The following is a 16,812-nucleotide window of genomic DNA, read 5'->3' as shown; positions in this document are numbered from 1 at the left end:
GCCACAGTTAAAGGTGCGAATTGCAATTAAAAAAATTCTTTTTCCGTAAACGGGTCGCCCCATTTTCCTGATTCCAAGACTCCGGGGGGACCAATTCCACCCCCTACCTATAGCATTCGGCCAAGAGCAAAACCCGCTTTTGTGTAATGAACAATCACCCCACCGCACACACTCACGCACGCCACGTGGCGACCTCCCAGAAACCTTCATCCCCATGCCAACCGCCACGTGTCCCCCCACCCCCCCTCAACCGCTTGCTATATATATCCAATTCAACTCCGCTTCTCCAATCTCTCATATCATCTTCTTCAGATTGTCGTTTTGAAATTAAGAAAAAGAAAAAAAACAGTATTTTTCTGAAAGTGTTTGAACATGGCGGCGAAGCGGGCGGTCTTGCTTGTGGTGTGTCTTCTTTTAGCGGCGGCGGGGCGGTGCTGGGCGGAGGATGCGGCGGAGAGAGTGAACGCGGCGGCGGACAACGTGAAGACGTGGGCCCGAGAGGCGGGGGAATCGGCTTCCGACACCGTGCGTGATGCCAAAGACAGCGCTGATTCTTGGACCGGTTGGGCTATTAACAAATTCTCAGAGTAAGTTTTTAATAATTTACTTTCTCTCTCTACAAAATGTTTCAATTATTTCATATGAGAGATGATATTTATTATTCATAAAAGTGAATAGATAGAGTGGATTTATTTATTAACTTTTCAGCTTATAAGTAAATGTTCAAAAGTGACCATTAGTAAGAAATTTTGTTTATAATTGCATTTCGGTTGTTCTTGTATTATTTCAAATCGATACGAAATTCCGGAAGCTATCATAGTTACCGAAAATTTTCCCATTCGATGAATTATGATTTGGTAGACAATGGACTTTTAGGGATTCTGCTAAAAAAACTTGCTTTGCTAATAATAAAAATTTACCACCGGAAGTTTTTCGACAATTAGACCGAGTATGTACAAATTGAACTAATTTAATTTTTACCGTTGATCGATCTACACACCGTGTGTGTTTGTGTTTATATGAATTGTAAAGATTTATCATGTATATTATTAACCTGATTTTTAGCGTTGATTTTTAGCATTGATGAACACACCAATTATGTGGGTGTGTGGGTGTGTGTTTATATGAATCATAAAGATTTATCTGGTGTATTTCACCCGTGTAGCGTACTATGGAGCAAGTAAACCCTTAAGAAATCACATTTTCTAGCATTCAATTTTTTTTTTCTTGTGTTGTCAATTTTGTGTGTGTGTATAATGTATATATATGTAGGGGAATTGGAATGGATAGAGATAGTGCAAAAGATGCAGCTCAAAAATTAGTGGACAAAACCAAAGGTGCTGCTTCCAAGTCTACAGATACCCTCAATTCTGCTGCATTTGGTATTTTTTTTTTTTTTTTCGAGTTCGATTTTTTTCTGTGAAATCCAACAAGTATAATTTGTGATTTAATTTGCTTCCTCACAGAAACTTCAAAGATTGCTTCCGACAAGGCAAACGACGTGGCGGACACAACGTCCGAAAAACTAGGCAACGCCAAAAACTACGCTTCCGAAAAAGCTGGGGAAGCCATAAAAAGAGCATCCGATGTTGCTTCTTCCACGAAAGAAACCACTAAAGACAAAGCAAACAACGCGTACGAATCCACTTCCGACCATGCAGGTAGATTCATCAACAAGGCGTCCGATTTTGCCGGGGAGGCTAAAGTCAAAGCTAACGACGCCTACGAAATCGGTTCCGACAAAGCTTACGACGCAAAAGACAAAATTAAAGATAAGGCTTCCGATGCATATTACTCTGCATCGGATCGGGCCCACGATGCCAAAGACAAGATGAAAGATAAGGCCTCGGATGCATATTACTCGGCATCGGAGCGGGCCCACGATGCCAAAGATAAGGCTTCAGATGCATATTACTCCACATCAGAGCGAGCCCATGGTGCGATGGATGCAGCTTCGGATATGGGAACCGATGCAAGGAAAACAGTCAACGAGAAAGTCAACGACGCTTACGATTCTGCACGCGAGATGGGAGGTAGTGCGTATGATAAGGCGAACAAGAAAGCTCACGACGCTTATGAAAGTAGCGCTCGAGGGATGGAGATGGCAAAGGACAAATCTTATGATGCCAAAGACACAATAAAGGACAAGGCTTCCGATGCGTATTACTCAGCATCCGAGCGGGCCCATGATGCCAAAGACAAAATTAGAGATAAGGCTTCCGATGCCTATTACTCTACATCGGAGCGGGCCCAAGGTGCGAAAGACAAAATTAAAGATAAGGCTTCCGATGCGTACAACTCGGCTTCGGATATGGGAAGCGATGCCTTGGATAAAGCGAACAAGAAAGCTCACGAAACTTACGAAAATAGCGCGAATAGAGCTTCTCAAGGAATGGAGAGGGCGAAGGATAGTGCGCACGAAACTTACGAATCGGCATCGAGAATGGCCGGTGGAGCTAAAGAAGGGGTGAAAGAGAAGGCCGATTTCGCGTCTCGAAAGGGCGAAGAGATGATAAAGATGGCCACGGAGAGAGGTGGTGACGCAAAGGAGAGGTTCGGAGATGCGGCGGCGAGTGGGAAAGAGACGGTTTATGATTTGTACGAAGATGCAAGAGCTAAGCTTCGTGAGAGTTACCAGTCGGCCAAGGATGGTGTGTCGGAACAAGCGAGGACGAAGTACGAGGCGGCGAAGGAGAAGGCTTCCGATGCTGCGGGCAATGTCGGAGCGCGTATGAGATCGGGCACCGCCGAGCTTTGATCGGTTATTTCGCATCATTTTATAAATTAATTTCCTTTTTTTTTTAAATGTTGCCTTGTTGCTTAATGTTGATCCTGTAGTTAGCAAGAGGGATTACAATGGGCTTTGCGTAATTTTATTTTTTATGTAGTGCTTGGAGAGTGTTAAGTAGTGTATTAACGTTAATTGTCATTAGTTTTATGTAATTAGTGTGCAATAATAATGATGATGTAATTTATGCACGTGGCTGGAAATTTCATTGGACAAGACATTCTTCATTCACACACACACAAAGACAACACAAAAAGTTTGTGATTTCGAATATGTATTTATAAATAAATAAAATAAAAAATGCATTTGTATATATGTTAAATTGTGGCATACAAATTATGTTCTCGTGCAAAATTTGAGAATCTTTTAACCTTGGTGAAAATAGCAATAAGATTCTCAAATTATAGATACTTTTGAGTTCAAAATATAGATAATAAGTATAGATATATATACATATATGTATGTATGTATGTATGTATGTAAAATATGTACTAATACAGTTGAAAGCAATAAATGATTGTGGATTGCCATAATGGGAAATGCAACAACATGTAGCCGTGCAGATATGGGCTTGAATTATTGACCATGCTTCTTTATTAATCAAACATCTTACTACACCAACAAACAATCTACTAATATCTTAATTTATCAAATCTATTTATTTAATTAATTAATTAATTAATTAATTAATAGCTTATTTAACTAGTTTGCATCTATTAAACACCAGTTAAAAAAAAAAAAATACTGCATCCATTTGAAGAACTTATTACTCTTTACAGTAACTCATTTATTACTCTTCAACCAACTGAATATAAGAGCTTCAGTACTTCAGCTAATTAGCCAATACTACTTACTGCATGCTTATCAAGAGTTTAATTAATTAGACTACTTTAATTTAATTACTTGTAATTAATTATTGTCCTAAATACACATATGTTATGATTAATTAAGACATGGTTAATTAGTTGATGTACACAATGCGTGATCATGGCTTTCTTTTAATTAATTACTAGATAGTTTTTGTTGGCCTAGCTAATAGTAACAAATACGTTGTAGGGATCGATCGAATTAAGGTAATTAATTAAAACTAATATTCGCCGAAAATATATTTCTACATTAGATGATGATGATGATGATGATAATGCACAAGCTTGTACTACTAAATGTGACGAATAAGTTCTTGCCTTTCGTTTTTCGTTTTTTCGGATGAATTAATCGGATTGCGTCGTCTTCTTGATGGATTGTTTGTTGTTGTGCATCCAAACTTTGAAAACCTGTCTCTTGACGCCGACTTCGTTGCAGAACTGATGCACCTCTTTCTCGTCTTGCTTCTGCATTCTCCAACCGATCTTCGATGCGAATTCTTGCATTCGATCCTTTTGGTTTTGGCTGAATTTTGTCCGGAATCTCTTCTTGAAGGACGGCGGCACCGGCCCCCCTGTCGTGGTGTTGTGTCCGCCGCCGCTGGAGTGGAACATGTTGAGATCCTCGCTGGACGACTCGGCCGCGGTTCCTCCGAAGTTCACCATTGTTGGCGGCCTGGCTGCGAAGCCTTGGGAGTTTGTGAGAGTGTGCTTCGTGAGGTGGTGGTGGGGCGGCGGCGGCGGCGGGGCGGAGGATGGAAGTTGGCTGCCGTGGAATAATGCGGAGCGGTGGTTGTTGTTGTTGGTTGAGTTGGGGTTGAGGTAGGCGGGGTGGTGGGTTTGTAGCGGCTGGCCTTCGGCTTCTTTGCGGTGGAAATTCCGGTGGCAATTGCAGGCGGCGCATCTCAAAGATTCCGGGGTGCTTTCGTCTCCACTAGGCATGAATTCACCACACCCGTCCACAACATGGCCGCCCATGCTAGCAGCATGGTTCTTGAGGCACTCCCTATATCTCACGGAGCCTTCTATCTGCTGCTGCTGATGCGGCGGCGGCGGTGGTGGTGGCGGTGGCGTTACTGCAAGATTGTTCGAATTCGATGCAGCAGCAGCAGCAGTAGTTGGGGTGGATGTGGGCGGCGGCGGATCTGGATCTGGGCTGGAGTACTCTTCGTTGACAAGTGGCTGCTGCAGCAGCTGTACTAGTGGGGCAGGAGGGCTGAGCTGGCGGTGGTGCTGCGGCGGCGGCGGATTATTAAAGTGGTGGTGGTGATCTAGGGTTAGGGTGGGGCTGAAAATAGAGCTGCCGCGGCGAGTGGAAAGCATGGAAATAGTGCCCCTACGATGATGATCAGGCGGAGTAGAAAGAATAGGAGCAAGCGGAAGCTTCACCGGAGAATCTTGGCCGCCGTAAGAAATTGAATTCGCCATACCTACTGCTGCTGTATGAGTATCCCTTCTTTCTTGACTACTCCTCCTCTCCATTAATAATTCAAACCAACAACAAAAATTCTCTCACAGATTCTTTCTTCTTCTTCTTCTTCTTCTTCTTCTTCTTCTTGTTATTAATCCTTCATCATATCAAATTATCAATCATCATCATCAAGAATCAATGTAATTGATTTTTTCTTGGATAAATAAATTAAAACCACAGCACCAATTCTCAACCCGAGATAATTGACCTGAGACCCCAAAATCGAATTAATTAATAATTAATTAATTAATTAATTAAACAAAAATTAATAGGGATGGGAATTGGGGACCCTCTCTCACCTTAATTAATTAATTAAGCAAATAAACAACAAGTAATTAATTAATCTAAACAAACACCTGTAATAAAACGACAGAATCAAGATGTCAGTGTGCACCACCGTCGCAACCAGCAAATGAAACCTTCACTGCAAAATTAAAGCACCATGTAAAGACGTTACACACACACACACACACACACACACACACACTGATTCAGTGAAAATGGCGGATTAAAATAATAATCAAAGAAAAATGGGGGTAATTTAGCCAAGAAAAAGAAGCAAGTTTTTGGGTGGTGTGGTGTTTGTCTCCCAACAGCAATCCAGGATTTTTCTTTTCTTTTTAAACCGTCCAAAAGTATGTGTGTTGTGCGCACTTGAGAGAGAGAGAGAGAGAGATGTAGAGAGAGAAAGCTAGAGAGAGAGAGAGAGAGAGAGAGAGAGAAGGACTTAATTACTATAGAAAACAACCGACAAGGTGATGTTGGGGTTCACTTCCACAGCCTGCAAAATGGTCCATTGTCTCATTATTATTACATTACTCTCTAACTTCATTTATTTTCCTTAATCTTCTCTAATTACACTCTCTTAATACACTAACCCTAAACACAAGAACTTAATTCTAGAGAGAGAGAGAGAGGGGTGAAATTAAATATGTAAAGAAAGTCCAAAAGTGTTGTTTTGCTAATTATTAGACATGGGGGTTTGGGGTTGTAATATATTAATTAATTAATTAATTAATACAGCATATATATATATATAAGAATGGGACTAAAAAGGTTGGTGGAGTAATTAGTACAGCTTTTAGTACTGCTGATCATAATTAATCATGTCATGTATGTATGTATGTATGTATATATATTAGAAGAGATGATGGAAGGAAGACTTTAGTGGGGGTTAAGTTTGTGGAGGAGGAGAGGGGAGGGGGTGCAATGCAAAAGTGAAAATGATATATTATGCTACACAGCACATTACTCTGTACGTATATATCATATATATATCATATATATATATATATATATATATATGGTCCCATTAATATTGTATTTGTGTGTCTAAGATTCTTCCTTTCCATCTTTAATTATTTATCTCTCTCTCTCTATATATACAGAAGTTGGCATGATTTTTGTTTCTTTTTCGTTTTAAAGAACACACACCCAAAAAAAATTAAAAAGAAAAAAAAAAAGGAATTAGTTGGCCTGTTGCAGATGTGTTTAGAGCAGAATTCGTGCAAAGCTTATCTCAATTAATTTATGTAATTAGCAGATTAAACGAGTAGGATTATGGAATCAATAGAAACAAGTACGGTTTATGAAGAGGGTGAAGTTGGAATTTCAGCTCTTACATCAACTATACAAGAAACAAAGTACAGGTTCAAGTCACCTGGATTTAACTGAAATTACTAATTAGCACATTCAGAAAATTTTCAACTTTTTTCCGAGGTGGGAATTAATTTCAATTTTGTGCGAAAAAAGAAAAGGCGAAAAAATCTAAAATCGGAATTTCAAAGATTGACAAAAAAGAAAAAAGAAAAACTCGTTCCAAATAGAAATTTTTTGATTGGAATCGACCCGCGCGCAATTCTTAAATTTCAAATTTTTAGTTACCTATAATACAAAATACATAACAATATTGATTATTAGTGTCATTTTTGGAAAATAGCCGGAATTTTTATAATTAAAATCAGAAATCGGAATCGGATATGTATGCCAACTCCATTCCAACAATAATTGGGACTTTCGGGAGTGGCGGAATTCAAAATGAAAAATATTATTCCAAAATCGAACAAATTCTGATCAAAATCAACAAAATTCGAAATTTTTTGTTCAAATTTTACCCCTACAATGACCTACTATGAGGATTTTGTGAGTAATTGATTCACAATCCCACTTGTCAAAATATAATTTATTGTGAGGCATATATAGTTTGGGAACAAATATACACATCTCAATTTGTCAAGATCCTTTTTTGTTTTTTGTTTTTTGTTTTTTGTATTTTTGTTTTCTTACCAATAATTATTAATAACTTTTCATTATTACCAAGAACTCGTGTTTTCCCCCCTTTTTAGCAAATTTAACCACCAAGTTTATAGTGGTAATTTAAGTTTCCCGAAAACATAGGGAACATAACAGAATTTTACAAATAAGAGTGACAACCGGGTCATGTACTGAGTCAAGCTTCGATAGCTCAAACTCAATTACCATCGAGCTTCACCAATATAAGCTTAAATTCACATACCATGTATCATAATTTATAGTTGTATGCTTAAATTCGGCTTGTATATTATATCGGAGTTCCGATTTATGTCTGCCTCAAATCGAATTAGTTGAAAAAAAAAAGTTACACATGACTTAAATACGTATTTTTCTCAATAAGCAATAAAATATAAATTTCATGCATGTAGTCCATAATATAAAGTATTAAATAATGCTTAAGATAAAATGTCATGAAGCCATGACAGATTATGATAATTGGTCAAACTAATTAAAAATTTAAATATGTATAAGATAGTATAATAAATAGTATTTTTATGGAGGACAAAAAAATGATATGATCGTATTTAAAGAAATTCTATGGTCTTTTCACTTCAGATAAATGTTTGAAATGATTCAAATTAATGAAAAATATATATATTATTTGTAAAAAAAACTTTTGAATTCTGTAAAATAGTATTAATTTTAGTTTAAACTTAGCTTCAATAGATCACTGCAAGTTGAATTTCTCATCCAATAGTAAAATGTTTTTGTCTACTAGTGATTGTGTAAAAATAAATACAAACATATGTTTCAAACAATAAATTTAACAACTATTTTAATTACTTATTTAATCGGGAGTTGAGCCATAATAATCTCAAATTCGACTCATAAATGTTTCTAACTTAATAGAGTATCTAAATTTCAACGCGACTTACAATTAATTGTACTCGCCTTAAAAAATAATCGAGCCGAACACAATTGAGCTTGGGTTCAAAAGTTTTTTAACATAATAAAAATTTATCTAGGCGTGTAAATACCTAAATAGACTCAAACTGAACGTACGATTATTCAAATTTGTTGAATATCTACTGAGCTTTAAAACTGTGTTCGAGTTCGGTTTGACATGCAATTGAATCAAGCTCAAACGAGCTTCTATCGAGAAAAAACAAGAATCGAGTAGTTCGATTTGTATTTTTATTTTTTCTAGGGTTTGAAAATTGGCACATAAGATCCATGACAAACAAGGGATTTACTAATTGAAAATATTAATTAATTAATAACATGTCGACCCACATTTTTCCTGGTTGAGGGGGAACAAGTTCCAATCATTTATTAAATTAATTAATGGTTCACTAATGGCCAATGATTAAACTAATCGGTATTTTTATTTCATAATAATGATTAGTAGACCTAGTAGCTGATGATTGATACACGTGGTCGAACCCTAACCATGCATAAATCTATATTATTAATTATCCTCCTCAAATTTCCTCATCTAGGATTATATTATTTGTTCGTTTTCTTTTGATATTTCGACTTTATTATTTTTCGAAGGTTTAAAATATTTTGTGGCATATGAAAATTAGTACATGGTGCAAATTGGAATCTTTTTATATGAAATTAATTTTTAGAATATTAGTAGTTATTAGTCTTGCCAAAATTGCTGTTCCTATTTTTGAAAATTTGTAATTTTAAAACAAAAATTCAAAACTTCTTTTTAACTTTTAAACTTATTTGATTTCCGGGAATGAATTTATAAGTTGCGAAAAATTTGGAATTGGAATTAATTTTGTACTTCCATTATAATTTGGAAAATTTTCGAAAAAATTAATTCTGATCCGCTCCGACTTTCACCCCTACATTTAACCATCAGACAAAACGAGACCCTCCTTACAAAAATACGTCTGAATGTATAGATTAACGAATCCACACTAATTTATACAAATTCAAATTTCAAAAGATATAATCATTCAAGTCCAGGAAATATGAAAAGAAAACTAAAGATCTAAATACTCGTACCGATACCGCTTTAAAATAAAAGCTTCACGAACAATTAAAAGAGCCAGTAAATGCGATTTTTGTACTCTCGTTTTTCAGATATTAATAGACTCAATTCAAGTCCGTTAACGGAACTCCTAGCTTCTGCTAATTCTAAAGAAAGTTTATCAACTTCAAATAAAATGAACACGAGCTAGCTTACACAAAGCAAAACCGGAGAATTATTGGGAAAATTATCTTCTAGCCTCGCTGGGAATAAATCGCCTATTCATCGGGTAAGAGTAAGTAACAGAAATCTCTTCAATCATTAACTTGGCAGCAGGCTGTTGTTCACTTATTACTGGTTCCAAATGCATGCCCTAAAAGTAAAAAGCATACGAGAAAGTAAATCGAATCAGAAAAAAGAAAAAAATTAATAATAATAATACGAAAAGAAGAAAAACAAAAGGGAGAACACGACTTGCTCAAAACTCAAATGTGATCTAGTAATTATGGATCGTTAGATAAAAGCTACATAAAAGTTCAACTAATATGATTCCACAAAGTAGTTCATCCAACAAAGATAAGATGCGGTCCATCGATACCATTTTCACCACAGTACAGACAAAGAAGTATATACACGAACACAAATGAATCTCTCGAAAATTAACAGAGCAAGATAATGATCACAAAATTGGCAGTAGTGAATATTCCCTGCGTTTCTTTTTAAGTGTCGTTTAAGGTGGATGCGCACCAAATTAAGGAAGCTACTAAATAGTCTTGATTTTCAGGAGAAATTCCTTGTTTGACGACATTACCCCTTCGTGACTTTTTACCTTCTCTTCCTCACTTCATTATTATGCTATCAATGTTAGGGTATAGTCCGATAAACGAATCTGTTCCTCGTTGAAATTGTAAAACGACACTTAAATATGAAAGCAACTAAGGTATCAGTTAAACAAACTCTAACTTGGAGAAGATGCCTTCAAATATGTTCGAATTCTTAATTTTTTTTTTAATTTTTTTCTTCAGAAATATCGTTTCAAGAGACCGTTTAATTTTTAAGTCAATCTTAAAGTAATATCATTGTTACTCCAACAACTATTACAGATCACCTTGGTAATCTACACGGAATTCCAAGAGAAGATTTAGATCCAACAACAGAGCTGCTACAGTACACAAGGGATCAAACATACTTTATAATTTACATGAAAACAAAGTCGATTTAAGGATTTCTTTCATCAGTAAAGTCAACACTGTAACGTATTGACTAAACATTTCTGTTTCTCTTTATAACCACCATACCAACATCTAATATCTAATTTCAATATATCACATGATGCACAAAATTCTTTTTTCATTTCTCCATCAAAATCAGATGCATGGATAAATTAGCTTGAAATTTATCCAGTTACGTTCCAGCTTTTCCCTGATAATACAATAACTTGTTAATCTAAAACTTAAACTACATTTGACTCAGGCTAACAAAGCAATATATGCATGGACTCAATAGCCTACAAAAATTTCTAATTGAGAAATTACAATCTGTAGTGAGGTCTTAAATGAAAACTATATAACCATATGTATACTTGTTTTTGTTTCAACTGAATTAACTGTAAGACAACAATAATATATCAAAAAGTCAACAAGTCCAAGAAACTTAACCACTGACGAACAGTAAAAACTCATAAAACAAACTACAATAATGAGATAAGATATCAACACCATTTGCATGACCACTGAAATCTAAACTCCCAAAATTACTGCTCACATATTCTTGAACCACGAATCGGTGGTTTGAACCGTCGGTTGAACTGCCAGTTTGAGCAGTTAAACCGCGAATTAAAAAAAAAAAGTTTAACCAGCAGTTAAAACTGTCAATATTTATTTTTTTTACATTAATTTATTTTAAAAAAACGAATTCTTGACACCAAAGAAAGCAAGAAAACTTTATCGTTCTTAAGATCTAACAAATGCTTCCGACCCATATACTTTCTGCAATAATATTTTGAACACGTTACTGCAGCACTTAACATATTGGTGCATTGCTTGTTAGTCTCAATCAATTAACTCAAGTTATATGTCGACAAAGTCCACTCCAGACACAAATCAACTGACTGGCACACGTACAAATCATTAAATATTAAATTCGGACTGTAAAGCACAGGCTATATCCCTGTATCAGAAACTCTCCCTTTGAAGATACTCAAATGTATGAAAACATACTAAAGCCAACTTCTAACGGAGAAAAACATTCTCGAGAACCTAGAAAACATTTAGAATACAAACTTCTGTAGTTTATTATTTATGATCAATTGCATAATAACACGATAGAATGACTCAATTTTTCGAAACAATGTAGTACGGGATTCTCAAGAGATATCTAACCTATATGGTTTTCTAGTACAGCGGTCAGCGAATCAAACAAACTATGTAGCAACTCACTTACTAGCTACCAAAATCATCACGGAATAAAAGGACAGCACTTAATAACTTACAGTCACACCCATGACTATTAATAGCACGTAAATTTAATCGTTGTGGTTTCAACAAATTCATGAGACAGGGACAAGTAAAAGGATGGTACATTATTGTCAACTATAGGTGTAGCCGATACTTTATACCCCATCCGAAGAAAGATGAGCCAGACGAGATCGAATAAGAACATAGGAATAGAGCTCCATCAAGAAAATCATCACACAGTTAATCTAGTGGCAGGCCCACTTCTGAACAAGCAGTTGATGACCCCATAACAGACTTGAACATATCTCATGAATCAAAATTCTTGACTCACTCCGCAATATGTGAACGGAGTTGACCAGACAAGTTCAATAGTTCAATAAAACAGTATATACTCCTATTTATTACTTAAGGTCGGGTGTATTGGTTAACTACCTTGAAATCACATTGACCTTCTTGCCAAATTTCATATTGAGATATAATGCAATTTTTCCTTGTCTTCGACACTTCTTTCATGGTCTAAGCAACTACTAGGCAATAGATTAAGGATCAATAACAGTAGTAGAAGCGGCTGGTATTTCTACTCACATACTGAACTGTATCTCGTCAACCAGTTCTAGTCTTCTAGATATTTTATATTCCTTAAAATAAAAAGGATAGAGAAAATATTTGCAAGTTCCTATTTTTCTACAAGAACTAGCCCCTGCCTATGCAGATTTGGAGTTCAAGCATGCATTCAAACTCGTAACTTAAATCAACTACTTAAAAAGAAATGAGACTACCGTAGAAACTATTATATCATCCAATATGCCTGCTTGGAAATGTTATCAACCAGTTGAAAAACAAGCTCCTTTAACTCATGAGGAAATGTTTTAACCCAATTGATTCACATTTAGGGGATAAAATTTGATTAAACAATGCATTAATTCAGATATTACAGATATTCCACGAGTCTTTCAGACAGTTAATTGAAAAAGAAAAAGGTAACAATTACCCCATATTGCCAATGCCGTTAACCGGTTCCACAAACTGCAGCTGATGCTGAAGCTGATGTTGATGCTGATGTCCGTCCTGTTGCGGCTCTACCTGCTGCAATGGCTGCACGACACCATCTTCAAGAGCCACCCCAGAACCAGCGGCTCCCTTTCCTTCAACAAACCGCCACATGTACCATGCACCGACTGACCTGTAAGGCTTCCACTTCTCACACAACTGTTCCATCTGTGAAGGCCGAGGCAACTCATCCAAACCGTTCAACATCTGCACCCCTTTCCTAACCCCTAAATCACTGACGGGCAAAACATCCGGTCTATGCAGAGAGAATATCATGAACATATGGACAGACCAAGAACCTATCCCCTTCACCATGGACAGCATTGTGAACAGTGACCTGTCGTCCATCTTGACAACCGTGTCATCTGAAAGAATCCCCGATTTGTACTTATTCGCCAGATCGTACAAGTAGCTAGCTTTGCGGCCGGAAACCCCAATTGCCTTGAGCTGTTGGGTAGAGAGAGAAAGGACGGTGTCAGGGCAGACGGATTCCTCGGCACCACATAGTGAGACAAAGCGTGTGTAAATGGAGGTGCCGGCTTTACACGCAAGCTGCTGGTAGAGAATGCTCTTGGTGAGGGCGAGGAATGGGGGTTGTTGGGAGTCGAATTGAAACGGGAGGTGTGTGTCGATCAGTGGGCCCAGCAGAGGGTCGACTGCACGGAGGTGGCGGATTGCTAATTCAATTTCTCCATCAGCGGATAAGGGTTTGATGATTTGGGGCATAGCTCTAGAGGCTTGAGAGGCGCTCCGTCGCCGATTTTTGGCGGTGTGGGTCGTGGAGGGCGTGGCGGGACTGGCGACGGTGGAAGCAGCGCCGGCGGCGGGGGTGAGGGGCAAGGAAGGGGAAGCGGAGACGGACCCCTCATCGGCGGTGGATTGAGGCGTCGAAGATTTTCCGGCGGTGGTGGAAAGTTTACGAATTTTTTGAGGTCGAATCGGAATTTTGGAGGGATTCTGGGAATTGTTGGAGATTTCAGTAGCGGCGGCGGCGGCGGCAAGGGAAGCCTCGGCAACGGAGGCGGTTTGGGGATGGCAAATCTGGGGATTGGAGTCGGAATCGGGTGCTGTGGTAAGCGGCGAAGATTGGGGTTTAGAATCTTGTAGCGTATTGGGGATTTCGACGATTTGGGAGTGGGATTCCGATTCGGGTAGCGGACGGGTTTCAATTTGGGTGTGGGTCTGGTCACCCATGTGAACGGAGCAGATAAGGAGAGCTGTAACAGCTACGAGCAGCGGCGGTGGAGATGACGGCGGCGGAGGCGGTGGCGGAGGAGAAAGAGGGGAAGTTAGTGTTAAGGAGGATATTGATGTAAAATCGCATTAAACATTAAGTATCACAATATAGTATCAATTATATAAAAAGTCAAGTCAATGGGCTGACATTGATTATTGACCATGGTCCAATTAGAAAAACCCCGTCACACCAATTTTCATTATATATTTTTATTTATACATTACCTAAATTATCCCCGAGTTAAATAGATGGATGGATTTTTTTCACTTTTGAATAGTCGAACTTCTTAATTAATTATATATTAGTATTTGCAAGTAAATTTATAATTTTATTTAAATCAAAGTTTCATCACTCCAAGAATGGTTGATTAATCACTCAACCAAATTGTTAATTAACATGTTAACTAAGTCGATCTGCTCGTTTTGCAAAAGCTACATCGGTGAAATACACCATTTCATTTTACACCGGTTATTTACAAATAATTATGAGTGTGAACGAGCCGAGCTCGTCAAGCTCGACTGTTTTAACATGCTCGAGCTCGATTTCATTTTGCCGAGTTCGAGCTCATCGAGTTATTTTCTTTTAGCTCGAGATTGAACCAATTTTGACGAGCTCGAGCCAGTTTTGACAAGCTCAAGCTCAGTTAGGTTTTTTTTTTTTTTAATTAAAATATATTTACAGTATAATGAAAAGAAATTATAAAATAAATAATGAACTGTACTTGTATACTTTTTTAACTTTTTTATATTATTATTATAATATTTCATATTATTATGCATTATCTAAATAATATAGATTTGTTTTTTATTTAAACACTAATAATATTTATTATTTATAAACTATTTACTATTTAGTTACTCAGTAACTAATAAAATAATTCAATCTTTTTTTAATAATAATAACAATATATAGAAGAAATTAAAATAAGAAGCTCACGAGTTGTCGAACAATTATAATTGGACTCGAACTCGAGCTGAAGTTCAAGCCTTTGTCTAGCCGACTCGTTTAGTGAGTAATTATTTATATAGATCTACGATTTAAAACGATATTTTGTATTTCATTAGGTGTAGTAACTCATAAATTTTCGGGTTTCGGGTTTAGAAAAAACAAAAACAAAAACAAAAACTCATAAACCTCAAGTAGGCTAATTTTGTGTATTTTCATTTCGTTATGCGCAATTGCACATTTGATTTTTCATGGATCTATAATATTTTCATATATAAATTAAAAACAAAAATGATTTTATAATTTAAAAAAAAAAAAAAAAACACCCCCGCCATGCACGCTCCTCCTCGAATGGCGCCACCTTCTCCGTCGTTCTCGCATTCTCTCAATTCCACCATACCCATCTTCTCTTCAGCCAGCAAAACAATCACACACACAAAATAAAATTAAAAAACCCAATTTCCGGGAGAAAACAACAACGCCGCCGTAAATGAGTGCAGACGCCGCCACAGAGGATGGGATCCGAAAGCCCTTACTACACACGGGCAGCTGGTACCGCATGTCGGGCATGGGTTCCCGGCAGTCCAGCATCATGGGCTCCTCCGTCCAGATCATTCGCGAATCCATCTCCGTCTTCCTCTGCGTCTTCATTGTAGCCCTTGGCCCAATTCAATTTGGCTATACCGTAATTATTCCCTTTTTTTTAATTAATTTACCTCGTCTGCAATTTAGGGTTTCAAAAAAATCGAATCTTTATTTGTTGATTTTGGGTTTTTTAAATTAAATGTGCCAGTGTGGATACTCGAATCCCACGCAGTCGGAAATCATTAAAGATCTTGGTCTCACTATTTCTGAGGTATCATCTTTGTAGCTGTAATTAATTGTTGAATTTTAAATAAAGCATTGTTTTATTTTCTTTTTATTATTATTTTATTTATTTATTATGTTTTTTTTTTGGATGGGTGGGAAGTTTTCTATATTTGGTTCCTTAGCAAATGTTGGAGCAATGGTTGGTGCAATAGCAAGCGGCCAGATTGCGGAAAACGTCGGGCGAAAAGGGGTAAACGATAACGTTATTTGTAATTTCATTGCATTTTTTTGGTTTATTAGCTAAGTTTAATTTATAGTTATCATGTTTAAATTGTGCCGCATTTTTCGTATATGATTTTCGTGATACCCTCAAATGCAGTCGCTAATGATTGCTTCGATTCCCAATATCATCGGCTGGCTTGCTATTTCATTTGCAAAAGTGAGTATTATATTTTTGACTCGATACTTATGGATCGAATTCGTAGTGTTACGGATTAATTATATAAACAAAAATGCTTATGCAGGACTCATCGTTCTTGTTTATGGGAAGGTTATTAGCAGGGTTTGGCGTTGGCATAATTTCTTACACGGTAAGAAATAGGTCGATTTTTTTATTTTTTTTTGGAATATCGAATGAAGTTGATAATTGTTTATTTCTGCTATTTAAAATGAAATGTGTGCAGGTGCCTGTATACATAGCAGAGATTGCACCGCAGAACCTGAGAGGAAGCCTTGGATCGGTAAATCAGGTTTGCATCTTTATATTTTTCACTCGCTCGATATTTATTTACCTAATTTACGTCACGAAAAAGCTTTAATTCGATTAGTTTTACCCTTTTCTTTAGCTTTCGGTGACGATCGGAATAATGCTGGTGTATCTTTTGGGCCTTTTTCTACCGTGGAGAGTGCTTGCTGTTTTAGGTGAGTCGTAATACATGCATGTATATATATGGTG

The 16,812-nt window shown here is 37.0% G+C and overlaps 4 protein-coding genes across 8 annotated transcripts in view; 2 read left to right on the top strand and 2 right to left on the bottom strand.

Moving 5' to 3' along the window:
- Positions 1-16,812, top strand: part of LOC105954971 (sugar transporter ERD6-like 6) — a 60,474-nt gene that overhangs the window by 40,925 nt on the left and 2,737 nt on the right. For 2 of the 3 annotated variants that reach the window (XM_088821739.1, XM_088821737.1), the window contains exons 2-8: positions 15,517-15,732; positions 15,841-15,903; positions 16,018-16,107; positions 16,237-16,296; positions 16,382-16,447; positions 16,541-16,606; positions 16,703-16,778. In XM_088821739.1, the coding sequence (XP_088677865.1) occupies positions 15,538-15,732; positions 15,841-15,903; positions 16,018-16,107; positions 16,237-16,296; positions 16,382-16,447; positions 16,541-16,606; positions 16,703-16,778 (616 nt within the window). In that variant the 5' untranslated portion in view covers positions 15,517-15,537. Of the gene's footprint in view, positions 1-15,440; positions 15,733-15,840; positions 15,904-16,017; positions 16,108-16,236; positions 16,297-16,381; positions 16,448-16,540; positions 16,607-16,702; positions 16,779-16,812 lie in introns of those variants that run through there. The other variant, XM_088821738.1, reaches the window with a different exon arrangement.
- Positions 289-2,979, top strand: LOC105954976 (uncharacterized). Of its 2 annotated transcripts, none has more exons than XM_012978665.2 (3): positions 289-587; positions 1,273-1,337; positions 1,467-2,979. In XM_012978665.2, the coding sequence occupies exons 1-3, from the start codon at positions 373-375 to the stop codon at positions 2,756-2,758; spliced, it is 1,572 nt and encodes a 523-aa protein (XP_012834119.2). In that variant the 5' UTR covers positions 289-372; the 3' UTR covers positions 2,759-2,979. The 2 variants fall into 2 exon arrangements, with proteins under 2 accessions (XP_012834119.2, XP_012834118.2); XM_012978664.2 differs by having other exon boundaries at positions 1,273-1,382.
- HB24 (homeobox protein 24) lies at positions 3,857-5,900 on the bottom strand. Of its 2 annotated transcripts, none has more exons than XM_012978663.2 (2): positions 5,479-5,900; positions 3,857-5,219 (listed from the first exon to the last, which is right to left on the bottom strand). In XM_012978663.2, the coding sequence occupies exon 2, from the start codon at positions 5,131-5,133 to the stop codon at positions 4,000-4,002; it is 1,134 nt and encodes a 377-aa protein (XP_012834117.2). In that variant the 5' UTR covers positions 5,134-5,219; positions 5,479-5,900; the 3' UTR covers positions 3,857-3,999. The 2 variants fall into 2 exon arrangements, with proteins under 2 accessions (XP_012834117.2, XP_012834116.2); XM_012978662.2 differs by having other exon boundaries at positions 3,857-5,330; positions 5,479-5,833.
- LOC105954973 (uncharacterized) lies at positions 9,404-14,168 on the bottom strand. Its single transcript, XM_012978661.2, has 2 exons — positions 12,807-14,168; positions 9,404-9,732 (listed from the first exon to the last, which is right to left on the bottom strand). Exons 1-2 carry the CDS (start codon positions 14,057-14,059, stop codon positions 9,711-9,713), a joined length of 1,275 nt encoding a protein of 424 aa, XP_012834115.2. The 5' UTR covers positions 14,060-14,168; the 3' UTR covers positions 9,404-9,710.

Source organism: Erythranthe guttata, chromosome 8, assembly GCF_056151865.1.
Source record: "Erythranthe guttata isolate IM_541 chromosome 8, IM_541, whole genome shotgun sequence".
Classification (NCBI taxonomy): Eukaryota; Viridiplantae; Streptophyta; class Magnoliopsida; order Lamiales; family Phrymaceae; genus Erythranthe; species Erythranthe guttata.
Note: the sequence above shows the minus strand (reverse complement) of the source record. Positions and strands in the feature narration are given on the sequence as shown.

Bases quoted from the DNA above. Each gene is read 5' to 3' on its own strand.
- LOC105954973 (XM_012978661.2), bottom strand. From the start codon at position 14,059: ATGGGTGACCAGACCCACACCCAAATTGAAACCCGTCCGCTACCCGAA. The intron at 9,733-12,806 runs GTAATTGTTACC...TTTTACTTTTAG, and splicing joins AACGGCATTGGCAATATGGG to GGCATGCATTTGGAACCAGT.
- HB24 (XM_012978663.2), bottom strand. From the start codon at position 5,133: ATGGAGAGGAGGAGTAGTCAAGAAAGAAGGGATACTCATACAGCAGCA.
- LOC105954976 (XM_012978664.2), top strand. From the start codon at position 373: ATGGCGGCGAAGCGGGCGGTCTTGCTTGTGGTGTGTCTTCTTTTAGCG. The intron at 588-1,272 runs GTAAGTTTTTAA...ATATATATGTAG, and splicing joins GCTATTAACAAATTCTCAGA to GGGAATTGGAATGGATAGAG. The intron at 1,383-1,466 runs GTATTTTTTTTT...GCTTCCTCACAG, and splicing joins CCTCAATTCTGCTGCATTTG to AAACTTCAAAGATTGCTTCC.